Source organism: Chelonia mydas, chromosome 7 (assembly GCF_015237465.2).
Source record: "Chelonia mydas isolate rCheMyd1 chromosome 7, rCheMyd1.pri.v2, whole genome shotgun sequence".
Taxonomy (NCBI): Eukaryota; Metazoa; Chordata; order Testudines; family Cheloniidae; genus Chelonia; species Chelonia mydas.
Window position 1 is genome coordinate 104,524,527 of NC_057853.1, and position 16,270 is coordinate 104,540,796.

General features: G+C 44.8%; 1 protein-coding gene across 1 annotated transcript in view; it reads right to left on the reverse strand.

Moving 5' to 3' along the window:
* HTRA1 (HtrA serine peptidase 1) overlaps window positions 1–16,028 on the reverse strand; it is a 49,790-nt gene extending 33,762 nt beyond the window's left edge. The window contains exon 1 of the mRNA XM_037904605.2: window positions 15,276–16,028. Coding sequence (XP_037760533.1) covers window positions 15,276–15,738 — 463 coding nt within the window. The 5' untranslated portion in view covers window positions 15,739–16,028. The remainder of the gene's footprint in view (window positions 1–15,275) is intronic.
* Between the last annotated feature and the right edge of the window lie 242 nt (window positions 16,029–16,270).

A 16,270-nucleotide genomic window follows, 5' to 3' on the forward strand; every position in this document is an offset into this window, starting at 1 on the left:
CAAAATTCTTTCCAGAAGGTCCTTGCACCATATAAAGCAGAGGTCAGCAAACTACGGCCTGTGGGCCACATCCGGCCCATGGGCCCCTACTGCCCGGCCCCTGAGCTCCTGGCCCAGGAGGCTAGCCCCCCCCGCCTCTCCCCCGCTGTTCCCCCTCCCCCGCAGCCTCACCTCGCCACGACGCCGGCGCAATGCTCTGGGCGGTGGGGCTGTGAGCTCCTGGGGCAGCACAGCTGCAGAGCCCGGCCTGACTCGGTGCTCTGTGCTGCACGGTGCGTGGCTGTCTCCAGCCACCGGTGCCTCAGGCAGCGGGGTAAGGGGGCAGGGAGCGGTGGGGTTGGATAGAGGGCAGGGGAGTTTGGAGGGGTGGTCGGGGGTGGGGAGGTGGGGCGGTCAGAGGGTGGGGAACAGGGGGGTTGATGGGGGCAGTCGTTCTGGGGGGGCAGTCAGGAATGAGAGGAGGGGTTGGATGGGGCGGTGGGGGGCAGTCAGGGGCGGAGGTTCGGGGGCAGTCAGGGGACAGGGAGAAGGGGTGGTTGGATGGGGCAGGGGTCCCAGGGGGGCCATCAGGAAGGAGAGGAGGGGTTGGATGGGGTGGTGGGGGGCAGTCAGGGGTGGGGGTTCTGGGGCCTGTCAGGGAACAGGGGGTTTGGATGGGGCAGGAGTTCCGGGGGGGGGGGGGGGGGGGGGGGGGGGGGGGGGGGGGGGGGGGGGGGGGGAGGGTCATGGGGCAAGAAGCAGGGGGGGTGGAGGCCGGGCCACGCACCCCCCCCCCCAAACTGGCCCTCTATATAAATTTATACCCACAGTATCCTGCTCCGGTGTCTACTGATAAGCTACAAACGGTATCAATTTTGCACGAGCAAATCGACTTGCTGCCAATTGACTATTACTTCATTTACCTGCTACTTGTTTAACATTACATACACACTATGGTTATAGGCTCCAATTCAGCAAAGTAGTTAAACACATGCTTAACTTTAGACACATGCTTAAACCCAACTGAAGTCACAATACTCCCAGCATAAAAAAAGTCAATAGGACCTGAGCGCACGATTATGTGCTTTGTTTGAATAAGGATGGATTGCTGATTAATAAGGATGGATTGCTGATTCGGGGCCACAGAACCTTAAAATGTTATCCGTCCTGTAGGTGACTTCCAACTCTGTGGGGAAAATTCCACTGAACAATGAGTTGCAGTGTAAAATGTCTCGTCATCCAGAACAGCTGTATTTTAAAGCTCTATAACTGTAGTTTTTCTTTTCTTTTCTTTTTTTCTTTGAAGCGCAGCGTATTTATTTAGCTCACAGGGAAAGGTACTTACTGCCCCATTGGAAAGTAAAGAAAAATGATATTTGAAATTTTTCTCCCCATCTCTTCCATTTTATCTTTAAAATTACATCAAACTGTAAACCATAATATTCCACGCACTATTGAAGGATAAATATAGTGTAATTCACTATAAAGGAAAAGGATGGTATTAATAAAACAAGGAGCAGCAATTTACATGTTGTAAAAACAACCCACTTATCTAACAGCATAAAAAAAGATCAAGAGTGGGATCCAACAACATAAACGAAGATCAAAGGAGCGGGTTTTGAGATGGTCTATCAATACTGCCAGCATTATTATGCTAACAAACTAGAGAGGACAAACTAAAGAGATTTCACTCACAATTGCTTAGGAAATAGCTATACCCATCACTTAATATCCCTAACAAAGAATATGCTTGCATGACAGAGAGTACCATGGAGACATTTCAAATGTCCTACTCAAGTGAATAATAAATTGACCAAAATCTAGTATTCACTTCATCAAACGTTTCCTGAAGCTAGAAACTCTACAGGATTAAGAGGTTTCAGAGTAGCAGCTGCGTTAGTCTGTATTCGCAAAAAGAAAAGGAGTACTTGTGGCACCTTAGAGACTAACAAATTTATTTGAGCATAAGCTTTCGTGAGGATTTAAAGTAAAGCTTCTTGTTTGGTGTCAACAGTATGCACTGTATTCTCATCCTCATAATATTTACATGAGGATCAATTCTTTCTTGGCCAGCTGTCAGGATCTTCTTACAAGTAATGTGTCACATGGCCTGATTATGCTCCTGTGAATGTCAGCCTCAAAACTCTTGCTTCCCTTGTGGATAAAAAGCACTGGTGTCTAACTATAGTCTGTTTCATTGTTTCATGGTTAAACAAACACAGGAATCTATACCAAAGATATTCTATTTATAGAACTAAATAGCTCCCACAACTTCTGACTGGAGGCAGAATGGACTGAAGGGATGAGTTGAGGGTTGGCAGTCAGGAAGTTCTAACATGAATTATACCACAGACTTGCTGTGGGGTGCTGGATAGCTCACTTTGCCACTCTGTACTTCTGTTCCTCCTCTCCCCCAAACTGTAACATGGACAGTAAAGTTTACTCCCTTCAAAAGGGGTCTAAAAAGGAGCAGTGCTTTGGAGACAAATTATTAAGGAACAAGCATAGGTACTGGGCATTTACTAATAATCATGTTATGTAAACAATGTAACATAGGCAATGCACTTGCATATTTATAAAATTGGAGTCAAAACGTGCAAACATCTTTAGAGAATTTAATTATCCACCATGGAAGCCTTCAAAGAATTTGTTATTTCAGATCCATAAATTACTCTAGGTTCTTAGTGAGGATGAAATAGACCTCTGTGGACACATATCGACTATTGACACCCAGCCCGTGCAAATATTATATCTCCTTATCACTGAATAGAAGTGGTAAATGTCCTCTCTTGGATAAAGTGCCTATGACTTTCTTATTGAGTATTATAGTGTATTCCTTATTTGGCTAGGATTTTAATGATGTATTTCAAGCAGATCTTCTCACCACTAATATAAAAGACACCATTAGTGGTGTATGAATCAGGGGAACATCCTTATGATTATGACTCTTGCTGCAAAGTAATATCAGGATTGCTAGTTAAACATCAACCGGAACATTTTTTGCTGAAGGAAGTGTGTCTCATGGTTATGGCTGGGATTCAGGACTTCTCAGCTATGCTACTGACTCACTGTGCAATCATGGAAGTGCCATTTATCCTCTCAATATTACAAGTTTATCTTTAAAATGAAGTATATTCAGGCTTAACTAATGCTTGGAGAACCTCAAATGAAGCTGCTACATAAATGCTCAAAGCCTCCAGAAATTCTTCTTTAAACTGTGCAGCATTAGTGTGCCATCAAAACAATCTAAAAGTTACATCAGTGGAAACATCCACATCAAACCAATTGATTTTCAAATCAATGAGGGAGACACGTTGGGATGATTAAATGGAAAGAAACTGCAGAGCACAGTGACAAACAACTAAAATAAATCAGGCGTGAAAGACCCTCATTGTAAATGTAAGTGGTGATGGGGAGAGCTGACTTCCATAGTGGAAAAAACAACAGAAATGGAGCTTAAACGTCCAACAGTTGTCCCACTCTCTAGCGTTTTATGTACCCAGAAAGTTCTGCTTAACATCTGGACCAGAGCTAGGAAAAAGCTAAACAGGTAGAAGAAAGATATTCAGGACAAGAGTGAGGCATATTGAACTGGAAAACATCACTGAGGAAAACCTGCCTGAAATAGAAATATTAAGACATGTCCTTCTGGTAGATGTGGAAAAGGATCTGTAATAGATCCTGTAGGCAGGAGCAATGAGCACTTCAGACAACAGGATTCAAAGCAGACGTGTTATTTTCTTTTCTGCAGAATTCTGAAAACACGATGGATGAGTCAGCAATCATTCCGCCTTCTCCTTTTTCCACCCAGCTCAGTTTACAGCTTTTAAAGTTTCCAATTCAGGTCATCATCCTGTTCTCCTCCCCAGTTCCATACGCCTCAGAGAGAGAATGAATAAAATGCCCATTTAAATGGTATTAGGTAACAATCACATTGCAAGTTTACCTATTCCAAATGTAAACAACAAAAGTGTTATCCAGAACATTTTGTTTAAGTATTTAAAAAAAGGTAAAGTCACATTCTGAAGGCATGAGACTTTTGCTTTTAATATTTAACAGATGTCCCTATTTTGGGGAGACTGATTTTTTTTTCATTTTCTAGGAATATTTGGCAATCAAGGGCAAGAAAGCAGGGGAAAAACACAAACCCAACTTTTGCATAGCTTCCCCTAATGGCAGAAGTTAAAGACACATACAAATTACTATGCTAAAAAGCTTGATATCACAGAAGAAGATGGGACCGTAGTCTTATCTGGAGATTTTAAAGCTACTGTGTAACAGTCACAACATATTTTTATTAATAATACCTATTCTTATACAGCACTTCTCATCCATAGGTCTATGCTACTTTACTTCCTGCAGGGCCCACATTCATTCTTTCCCCATGTTATTTTCAAACTGAAATAGTCTCTTTGCCTACCTCTAATTACTAAACCCCAGGAAAACAGGAAGTGATAGGTGCATTTATTGCAATAAAAAGGTCAGGGATAGCATCAAATTGAAAAAAGTGAGGTGTACAGAAAAGCTTGTACACCTAAACCTATTTTGCAGAAATTTCAAAAACTTATGTTCTACTCTGGAAAATTATTTACTCATTTCTTTAAAAACACAAATATCCAAGTAAGGCATGAAGCATGGATGCCTTAAAAATTAAAGTGTATTTACTAATTCCAGCTACTATGTAAACCCTTCCTAAATTTGGCATCATCCGTGTTTCTGGTAACATCTTACAAATAGCTCATTGTGGAGAAGTTATGCAAGTCGGTAGAAATGGATTTCAAACTCTGGTGATGAAAAGAATATATTTTCAGGGATCACACCTGAACTCTGAAAAGATGAAAATACAGCATAAAGGAAGACCAATTAAGTACATTATAAGCAGCCTGTTTAAAAAAAAAAAAATCTATTCATGAGGAAAAATTAACAAAACAAAAAAAGTATACTAAACATGTGCTTAACCTTCCCACAAATGGGTATACATACTTTACTTAATGGGACTACTATACCCATTTGTGGGACTATTTGTGGGAAGGTTAAGCATAGGCAGGCATGTTTTAGAACAGTGGTCACCAACCAGTCGATTGCGATCAACTGATCGATCCTAGAGGATCTCCTAGTCGATTGCGATTTGTGGTGGCACAGTGTGGCTGCCACTAAGGCAGACTCCCTGCCTAACCTGGTCCCACACCACTCCTGGAAGTGGCCAGCACAGCCCCGGGAATGCGGGGCAGGAGTCTCCCTCAGTGCGCTGATCCTGCCTGCAAGCACCGCCCCCGCAGCTCCCATTGGCTGGGAAAGCTGCGGGGGAAGTGCTTGCAGAGAGGGGCAGCACGCAGAGCCACGTGCCCCCTTGCCCTCCCCCAGGGGCGTGTTGGCCCCTTCCAAGAGCGGTGTGGGGCCAGGGTAGGGAGGGAGCCTCCCTTAGCCTCACTGCGCCCACCACTGACTGGGAGCTGCCGGAGGTAAGTGCTGCCCGACGGGAGGCTACACCCCAAACCCCATCCCTGAGTCCCCTCCCAGGGCCATTACCCCACACCACCTTCTGCACCCCAAACCCCCTCCTGCACCCCAAGCCCCAGCCCTGACCCCCCTCCCAGAGCCAGCACCCTGTACCCCCTCCTTCACTCCAACACTCTGCCCCTCCTGCACCCAAACTCCCACACTGCGAACCCCTCGGCCCCAGCCCAGAGCCTGCATCCCCTCCCGAACCCCAAGCCCCTGCCCGGTGAAAGTGAGTGAGGGTGGGGGAGAGCGAGTGACGGAGAGAGGGGGGATGGAGTGAGCGGGTCGGGGCTTTGGGTAAGAGATGGGGCCTCAGGGAAGGGGCAGGGTAGATCCGGGGTTGCCCTTAGATTCAAAAAGTGATCCTGGGCGTAAAAAGGTTGGAGACCACTGTTTTAGAGGATTGAGGTGTACATTCAGAAGTCTGACTTTCCTATTTCATTTTATTTCTAGAGACAAGGTGGGTGAAGTAATATGTTTTATTGGGCCAATTTCATTGGAGAGAGAGACAAGCTTTCGAGCGTTCACATAGCTCTTCTTCTCCAGAGCTCTGTTGCTACAACAACACTGCATATTTTTATTTATAGGTATTTATTCAATTAATTTTCCTTTATAAATGACTTCCCCCAGAAATAGAACACTTCCTTGGCAGAGCATTCATAAGGTGTTACACAACCCAAGCAGTCTAAGTGTGTCAGCTGGCCTTCAGCCTTCTACCTTTTACCACCAGCCAAGGTGTGCTAGAATAATCCAGAAATGCAAAGCCTAGCATGTTTGACTGCCTAATTCATCTTCACTATGAGATTGCAGCTATCGGGCACAAAAATCTTCTCACTTCATGGATTCCAAAAACTACAGCAGTAATGAACTGTGCTATTTATTACAATGTAGTTTTTTTTTTTAATCATCTGCAGATTATATGTTAAACTTGTGTAAATCAAGGCAATACACTGTAGTGCTCCTCCAGTACAGGGAAGTCAGATTTTTTAAAGAAGTTAAACTCCCTCTCCTAAATTAAGACACACGAGCAAAGTCAGGAAACACATGCACCTGCAATCCCATAAAGAACCCTCCTTTCCTTTGCCACATTCTGAAGCCAAATCACTATAATAGTGCAATGCATTCACTTTCTGACTGGACCCAATTATATATACCCTGAAACTTGTACTACCACCCAGGCAGGCCAGGGATCCCAGAGGCCCAATCAGTTTGGGGAGAGGTGGGAGGGAAGAGTGGCCCAAACTTTATTTCAACAAAATTTCAGAGAGATTTTGCATGCCATTCACAGATTCTATTTCCAACATTACCCTCCAAGCACACACAAGCTCTTATTTGCAAAAAATATTTTCCAAGGTCTCCATTTTCTTGGACAGCACAACATTTTCCATGAACAGTAAGACTATAACATGCCCCACCACATTCAAATTCCACTTTTTAAAGTTCTTGCCGCTTACTCTTGGTTTTTAATATATTCCTGTAAGGTGCTCTTAAATTTCAAATCCGGGGGGGAAGAGGATTAAGTCCAACCCTCCAAAGCTTTATTTGCTGATAAGGACCTGAAGGAAAGCCTACAGTAACTCCAAAACTGCTGCTGACTCCCACCAAGGAAGGATTAGAATGGAAAGGGGGGGAAAGGTGAGCTACTTCAGACAATCCACTTCACACAGCTCCCTCTCCTCTTAATCTGAGTATTTGGCTTCAGAGAAGTTTCAATACCCACAGTTTGGGAATGCCATCTGTTCTTCAGGAAATATTTTGTTGTTGTATTTCCACTACAAAAAAACAACTCCCCACTGAGTAAGAAAGACCCAGACAAAAAGAGAGAGAGGGAAAAAATCAAATTCAGGCCACCCAGATAGAGTAAGATGTAGCCACAATGGGGAGGAGAGGAGGAGAAGAAAGCTATGTCAATTATTCCGTTTGCTCTAGAGCTCTATTTTGTGCACCCATTCTTTTCAACCCCCCAGTCTAACACAGATCATTTTTGTGGATTTAGTGTGTACTAAGTAACCTATGGAGTTCTCTTAAAATCCCTCCAGAATGCGAAACATGACATGTCTATTATTATCTTCAGGAAAACAGCTGAAAGCTCAGTTCACAACAAACCGTATCAGCTTTCCCCTTGATATATATCTGGCTAAGTTCTTGACCTTCCCAGATTTCTCAGCTGAGTTTCTCTTCCTGCCCCACTATTCCACTGCTTTCCACTGCCAAAACCATTCAGCCACTTCAGCCCTATAAGCTAAAGAATCTAAGTCGTTCCATTTACTGTTCTTTCCCATCGTTTGCTGCATAGTTCTCATTTCTCTGTTGTTTTCAAAGTACTCAGAATTAATGACAAATGGTTGGTTATTGACCTTCCATTTAAATCATTCTGTCAGATAATTATAGTGTGTTATTTGGACAAGATGCATGGCTCTAGTGCATTTCAAAATATCAAGTCAGTCAGCTTTAGCGATGAATAAACTTCTTCCATCTCTGAAACTATGAAAGGAAGATGTGCTGACTGGAGGTTATAAAACTCAGTAAATCATAAAGCTGGGCTGTGTAGGACACAGAGCCTTCTCAGGGGCTGGTCTGAGACAGAGTCCCAGAAGAACTAAGGAACATCCCAAACCTCACTACCTTCTGCTCTCAGTGCAAGGCACGCCTCTTCAATCTGCCTTTTCTCATACAAACATAGGGCAGAATATACATTTCAAAAAACCACAAAATTAAACTCTACCAAAACGTAACCTTGCACTGCACACACAATCCTCCCCCTGGGGACAGAATGAGAGAATGGAGGAACCACATGTGACACTGTTAGGCCTGGTCTACACTGTGTGTGTGCGTCTGTGTGGAGGGGGGGGGACAAGGGGGGAAGAAATCGATCTAAGTTACGCAACTTGTCGTACTTAGATCTACTCACCGTGGTGTCCTCACTGCGGTAGGTCGACTGCTGACGCTCCCCCATCAACTCCGCCTATGCTTCTTGCTCTGGTGGAGCACTGGAGTCAACAGGAGAGCGCTCAGCGGCCGATTTATCGCGTCTTCCCTAGATGCAATAAATTGACCCCTGCTAGATCGATCGCTCTCTCTGGAGGTAAGTGTAGACATGCCCATAGTCACACTGCTTAATGCACTATTGAAAGGCACCCACATACTACAGTGATGAGGGCAGTATAAGAACCTATATAGAATAGAAGGCAGAGTCCTAACGTTCCAGAACAAGAGCTGTTAGAAAAGGGTTAATATTTTACAACATTCACAAGAAAGTTTCTATCCTTCCTACTAGATGCAAATGTTAAAAAAAAAAATCCAAATTTGTCCAAACTTTGTGCTGTAGCCCCATAAGAACGTCAAGCAAGGATACAAAATTGTGTGGGATGCTGTCCTCGAATGCCTGTAACTGTATAATGGGAGAGGCGACAGCAAAAAGAAAAATGATATTTAGGAAGTTATTTGCAAAGGTCTAGGATTTTCTTCCCTTTGACCTACAGGACCAGGAGGAAGTTAGAGCCACTGAAACACATCCTTGTGGAGGAAGAAGCAAAAGAAAGTTTATTTCCTAGTAACTCAGGGTGATCTGCCTTAGCTATTTCTAATGCCCTCATTGCTGCAGTATCTAGATACCAAGTACTGATACTTTGTTTCACTTTCCTCATTATTTTTATAGTATAATGACATTTGCATTTATAGATAAGCTCCCCTTTACCAGGGCTGAGCGACATTACCAATATCTTTGTATGCTCTTGTACGCTACCTAACACGATGGGGTCCCAAAGCCTGATTGAAACCTCTGAACACTGCTGAAGAAAAAAGATCTGTCTTCATAATGACTCTCTACATAGGACAGAGATTAAAATATCTTTCTGAACCCTCTAGGCTGACATTTCTCATGCTTTTCCAAAGATGGAGAATTTCTTCTGTTTTGTTAAAGTAGTTTGCAATATACTGCATGAAAATGGCATGCAATTCACAAATTAAAATTTTGTGGATGCATTTTTTTAGGGGGGGGGGGGGAGATGAGGGGGTGCTTGTATATGAAAAAAATTCAAATAGCCTGTTTGTATGTGGAATGTGGCACCCTGTACATAAGTTTCCTCAATTGGTCCATCTCATCTGATTCAAACTTACCATTGTATGAAACCCAAGGAAGGGGGTAATTTCAACAACAAACAATTCAGCTTGGGCTCTCTCACCTCCACTTTGCTGGTCCTAGGACTTCTCCCTGCGGGTCCTGGCTCCTAGTTCCTTCTGTCTTCAAGAAGTTTTCAACTTTCACTCTCCCAAGCTCATCTGGCTTCCAGGACAAGTCGGCAGAATGACCCTGCATCCTTAGGCAGGGTCTTAGTACCTGCCAGAGACCCTGAAGTGAACTGCCTCTTCCCTAGAGTTCACAATATTTGTAACTGAAGGCCAGGGGAAGAGAAGGGATAAGGAAGCACAAGAAAACGTTCCAGACTTACTTGGCCTTCTACAACTTTTAACCTATGACTCAAATTCCCACTTTTGCATTCTCTGTAGAGAACACAACACTCACACGCATAGCCCTAGAGTTAAATAAAATTTATTTGAATGTTTGATTTCTAGAGGAGAAAGATATCCCACAGCAGCAATCAGGCAGACAGCCAATGCAAATGTTCAGCACAGACTGCGATAGATTAAACAATGAGCAAAATGTGTGATGCCTAAGTTTAAGTACTGAATAACTGACAGCTAAAGAATAAGATGTATTATCATAATGTTTGGATCCTTGCAGTCCTCTGTGTGCCATATTAAGAAAAGGACATCATGCCTGGACCTCTGTGTATGAAACAGAATATCAGAACCAAGAAAAAGGCTAGTACAGATGCAAGTTATGCAGCATTGTGATAAGACTCCTGGGACAAGTAAAGAATATTTACAACAGCCAGGGAACCAAAAGATAGGCGGTACAAAGTTAAGTACATTTCATTTTTTCCTAATGATGGTCCATGTACTGAGACCGAAAGGCAAGCAGGTTTTCTGATCTGAGGACCTTTTGTAAAGAACAAGGCAGAGGTAGTAATTCCATATCCTACAAAACTAAAGATGGGATAGAATTTCCTATATGCTTTCCTGGGAAATAACTGGAGGAGAAGTTGTTCTTTATGGTCAACAGCTGCATATCTTCAGACAACTTCAAGAAAAAAGGGATTTTGAACATAGTACTTGACTGTTTGCACTATGGATTGTTTTATATCAGTTGTTAAAATGACCCAATATTATGTAAAATGCTTTGTATTTTCTGAATTTGAAGGAAACTGTTACAAATCCACTGCCCTGTTTCCTTATGCAATTCATGATATACTCAGTACATTTATTCTACAAATAAAAGACTGTTATAGGATTTCTCCCTCCTCTCCTCAATTTTATAGTTAGGAAACCGAACTTCACTGGATATGAATAAAAAAACCTTCTTGTTAGAAATAGGATTGGGAAAAAAAAAGCCACAGCTAAAGTTTTACAAGTCATGCAGTAGGCAATGCTTGCTTTATCAGAAATCGCTAGAAGCCTCCCTCCCTTCTCGCCTGCCTACAGACTAGCCTCTGTGTCCTTGTTTTGGAATTTTTTATGTTTGAAACATTTTTGCTTACAACAACATTTGCTCTGTACCAGGGATGAGATGTCACACAACTGGTCTGCTTTTCCAGCACCTCCCTTTTGTTCTCATTGATACAGACATCAAACAAAGCACTAATCAGAGATGCTACAGGAGCAGAATGATTGTCCAGACATGCTCTATTTCTGGATGTTTGATGTTTTTTTATTGAAAATTTACCCTAAAAATAATTTTTACGTTTTCTACTGAAAATGTAAGACTATGAACTGAATGAGTCAATTCAGGCTTATGCTTTATCTGCATAACCAACAGCAGAGTGGTATTTCCCTACTGCTCAAACACAGCCCAAATTCTGTGACCATTCTGCAAAAAGACCAAGAGACAATATTGTTTTCATGAATTGAGATCTAAAATCAAAGGCTTATATTTTACTGAGGAAATGAAAGCTTTGAGTGTTTGCTGAAGTTAACTGGTTGAGATTGTTCTAATAGAATATAGTATAGCTTTTAAATTTTAAAAAATTTGTACCGAGAAGTACAAAACTCAAGATCTCACTTTTCTGTTTGTGTACCAAATATGATGCTCCATTAAAGCAAGATTTGTACAACCACTACACTTATATCAATCACTTCTGACACTCAAAACCTATTCCACAAAAGTTTTTCACTCAGAGCTGGAATATACATGCACTGAGCCACACAGATATTATTTTACTGAACACGAAAGAGTAAAACATTCAAACAGTTGCAGATGTTTCTGTGAAGAAAGATGATGAAAAGTTTCTGCATGCTTTTTATCAGAATGATTGACCTCAAGGGGAACAACATTTGAATCACTAAACATGACTAATATTTTAGAAACTGAGCCATATATTCTATCCTATTTTTTGTAAACAACTTCCAAAAGTTTGGAATGGATATAAATCCTTATGATCCAGGGTTTAACAATCTCTAACTGTAAGTGATTAAGATGAAACCTTCTAGAGGAATGGGGGACAGATTATCCCACTCCTGCCTAAGGATGGGTTTGGAGGAGATGCTGCATATTCCTTTGAAGTATCTGGTATTGGCCACTGTTAAGAGACTTGAAACAGGACTACACGGACTATTGGTCTGATTCAGTATGGCAATTCCATGTACAAGAGTATAATAGATGCATGTAACTTCATTATGTGTTTCTTACTGTTATTTATATGTAGGACCCTACCAAATTCACAGCCATGAAAAATGCGTCTTGGACCGTGAAATCTGGTTTCCCCTGGTGAAATCTGGTCTTTTGTGTGCTTTTATCCTACACTCTACAGATTTCACAGGGGAGATCAGCGTTTCTCAAATTGGGGGTCCTGACCCAAAAGGGAGGAGTCAGGGGTCAGAAGGTTATTTTAGGGGGGTCATGGTATTGCCACCCTTACTTTTGCGCTGCCTTCAGAACTGGGTAGCTGGAGAATGGCAGCTGTGAGCCGGGCGCCCAGCTCTGAAGGCAGCACCTTGGCAGCAGCAGTGCAGAAGTAAGGGTGGCAATACCATACCATGCCACCCTTACTTCTGCACTGCTACCTTCAGAGCTGGGCCCTCCATCAGCAATCACCGCTCTCTGGCTGCCCAGCTCTGAAGGCAGCAGTGCAGAAGTAAGGGTGGCAATACCATACCATGCCACCCTTACTTCTGCACTGCTGCCTTCAGAGCTGGGCCCTCCGTCAGCCATCACCGCTCTCTGGCTGCCCAGCTCTGAAGGCAGCAGTGCAGAAGTAAGGGTGGCAATATCATACCATGCCACCCTTACTTCTGCACTGCTGCCTTCAGAGCTGGGCCCTCCGTCAGCAGTCACCGCTCTCTGGCTGCCCAGCTCTGAAGGCAGCAGTGCAGAAGTAAGGGTGGCAATACCATACCATGCCACCCTTACTTCTGTGCTGATGCCTTCAGATCTGGAGTCTCGGCCAGCAGCCTTCACTCTCCATCTGCCCAGCTCTGAAGGCAGCGCCGTGGCCAGCAGCAGCACAGAAGTATGGATAGCAGTACCGCAACCCCCCGCTACAATAATCTTGCGACCCCCGCCACCCGACAACTCCTTTTTGGGTGAGGACCCCTACAATTACAACACAGTGACATTTCAGATTTAAATAGCTGAAATCATGGGTTTTTTTTTTAAATCCTATGATCGTGAAATTGACCAAAATGGACTTTGAATTTGGTAGGGCCTCATTTATATGAGAACAGAATGCTATTACCTTTTTTATCCTGATATAATATGTGAGGAGACTTCATTTCAATATACATGATCAATGAACCGCTCAAATTTACAGAACTCTACCTTGGAATACATTTAACTATACCTAACAAAACTAATTTAAAACCCATCATATTTTTGTTATGGGGAAAAATAATCTCATTAAACTACAAATAAATATTCACTTCCCCTAATTTGTCAGATTCAATTAGCATAACCATAAATGCTTATAAACAATACCAAAGAGAAAACATTATGCCTCTTCATTATTATGTGCACTGTTACTTGTATTGTGCTGATCCTGTGTTCCTTTTGAAGAGAATTTAGAAAGTTGACCTATTGTGCTTTTAGGTTTATATCTTTCCCACTCCCACCTAAACGTATTATTACTAAACAGAACAAGATAAAACATCTGATGAGGTGGGTGGCAGCAGCTCACTGCTTGCTCTGTTGTCATGGACATACTGCATTCATTTAGTAATACCTGGTTTTACAACAGAAGCTGCCAACTTAGTATTTTTATTTCATTTTCCATGACATCTCTTCATGAAAGAGTAGCCAGTTATAAACCCCCTCACCAGTATTTCTCAGAACCTACATCAGGCAATACAATTTCATTCAGATAAAATTTATTGTATCTAGTTTTAAAGGATGGGATGGGGGGGTATTTGTTTTATTTTAAGTGGAACATAAAAACAATTTTCCTTGTTACTTTGCATACTAAAAATATTGCATTCTTGCCTAGTTTCTGACCAAACTTGAAAGCCAAATATCGGTCAAGGACAACCCTTTCCTCTGTGCATATATAATAAAATTAACTTATTTTACCACCAAGGTGGCTGCATTTCAGTGGTACAATCTTCCTGTAGAAATTATATACCAATTTATAAAGCACTTAGGGAGCCTTATTACTCAATATTGACAGTTCCCTGCATGATGATGACAATGACAATTGATAAGACTGAGATTTTGCTAGTTTGTCTCAGAGATTTCCCAACTCCCCTATACTAATTTAGTGGGAGGCCACGTGGCTAAAACTTTTTCACTCCCACTCACCCAGGTATGTAAGCTACAACTGGAAGGGGAAGCCACTTCAAGCAAGAGCAGAGGATCTCCTCTTCCCCTCACCCCAAAATGTTATTTAAAATTGTTTTAAATTCTAAGAGGCTAAGAATTATAGTTTATTTGCTAATGTTCGTTTTGCTACAAAACCTACAGAAATGCATAAATGAAAAACAGTCTACATGGTCATTTTTAAAGGTGTTGAGCAGCAACCTGTTATAAATTTAGGTTTGAAGTCTCTATTAGGACCAGTACACTGTATCAGGCTGAATGGCCACTGAATGGTTTGAACTACGGATTCCCGGAAACCACAGACTAAAAAAAAAAAAAAAAAAAAAAAAACCACCCTGGATTAACACTCCATTCTTCTTTGCAATTTACTGTGTGCCTGTGGGGTGAGATCTTAAAAATCGAGCTCGACAAGGCCATTCACGAGCAAAGGGGCTTGCTCTGGAATCCTTGACCAAGTCTTGAGACTTGAACATTCATTGTCTCGTTTATCTCCTTTACATGCGTCAGTTTATTGGGCACCTACCCAGTCAAAACTGAGATTAATGGCGAGATCGCAAGTAACACAGCTAGCCGTTGTTAATGGGGCACTATAAAACGGAGACGAGATTAGCAGCAGGCACCTGGGTTGCTGGCCGAGCCCTGAGCAGGCTTTGGGCGCCGCCCGGACAGAGGTGCCCAACACAACCCCCGATCCTTACGGGGCGACGAGGTTCTTTTGCGGTCAGCGGAGCCGATTTCAGGCCCGGGGCTCACTACAAAGCTCGGCAGCGGAGCGGACATCTGCCCAAGTAATACGGATCATTAAGAGTGCGGCTGCCCATTGGATTAGCCCGGTTTAGCGCCCCAGGGAATCCCAGACCCTCGCTCCCCCCGGCCCGGCCCGCCCCGCACTCCCGCGGCGGCTGGGGAGGCGCCCGCCGGCTCTTACCCTGGCCGCAGGCGCCCCGCTGGATGGCGATGACCGGCGGCTGCTGCAGGCGCTCGGAGCGCCGGCTGGCCGCCCGCAGCTGGCACAGGTTGCCGTAGGTCCTGGCGTCGCTGCCGCACACGGGCTCGCTGCTGGTGCAGACGCAGAGCCCGGCTTTGGCTCGCTTCCTCACCGTGGCCGTCGCCGCCACTCCCCCGCCGGGCGGGAGCCGGCACTGGAGCCCCTCTCCGCAGGGCGGCTCCCCGGCGGGCCCGCCGCAGGGCTCGCCCTCCTGGGCCGCGCACACCAGGCAGCAGCCGCACGCGTCCAGCGCCTCTCCGCCCGCGCAGTCGGCGGGCACGGCGGGGCAGCGCGCCCGCTCGCAGCGCTCGGGGCAGCCGGCGGCCCGCTCAGCCCCGCCGCCGCCGGGGAGCAGCAGCAGCAGCAGGCAGCAGCCGCCTGTCCAGCTCAGCCACAGCAGCATCCTGGCTCGGGGAACCGAGAGCCGGCCGGAGCGCAGACGGATGCAGCCCCCAAGATGCTCAGCGGCCAGCGAAGACCAGCAGCGCCGGGCTGCCAAGCCGCTGAAACCCGAGCCCCGCTCTGCAGCGGGGAGAGCTGGGGAGCGGTGCAAAGGGCGCCCCCCCAGGCGAGCGCTGCACGGAGGAGACTAGGCAGCGCTCACCCCCCCAGCCGGAGCTGCACCAAGCACAAGGCGGGACGTCGCTGCTGGGCTGTGGGGAAGCGGCCAGGAGCGCGCGCTGGGCTGGGGCGTGCGGCGAGAGAGGGTCAGGGCAGGGGAGGGGCCCGGCGGGGGCTGCCTTATAAACCGTCTCGCCTGCGTCGAAAGCGGCCCATTGGTTTGCACCGCTTGGGAGGGGATGGGGAGTGGGGAAGGACGGCAGTTTCCGTAAGCTGGCGGGTGACGGTGGAGAAAAGGGGCAGGCGGGGTAGAGGTGAGTGAGACATAGGGCAGAAGGTAGGGGTAGGACAACACGACGAGGGGGCAAAGTACT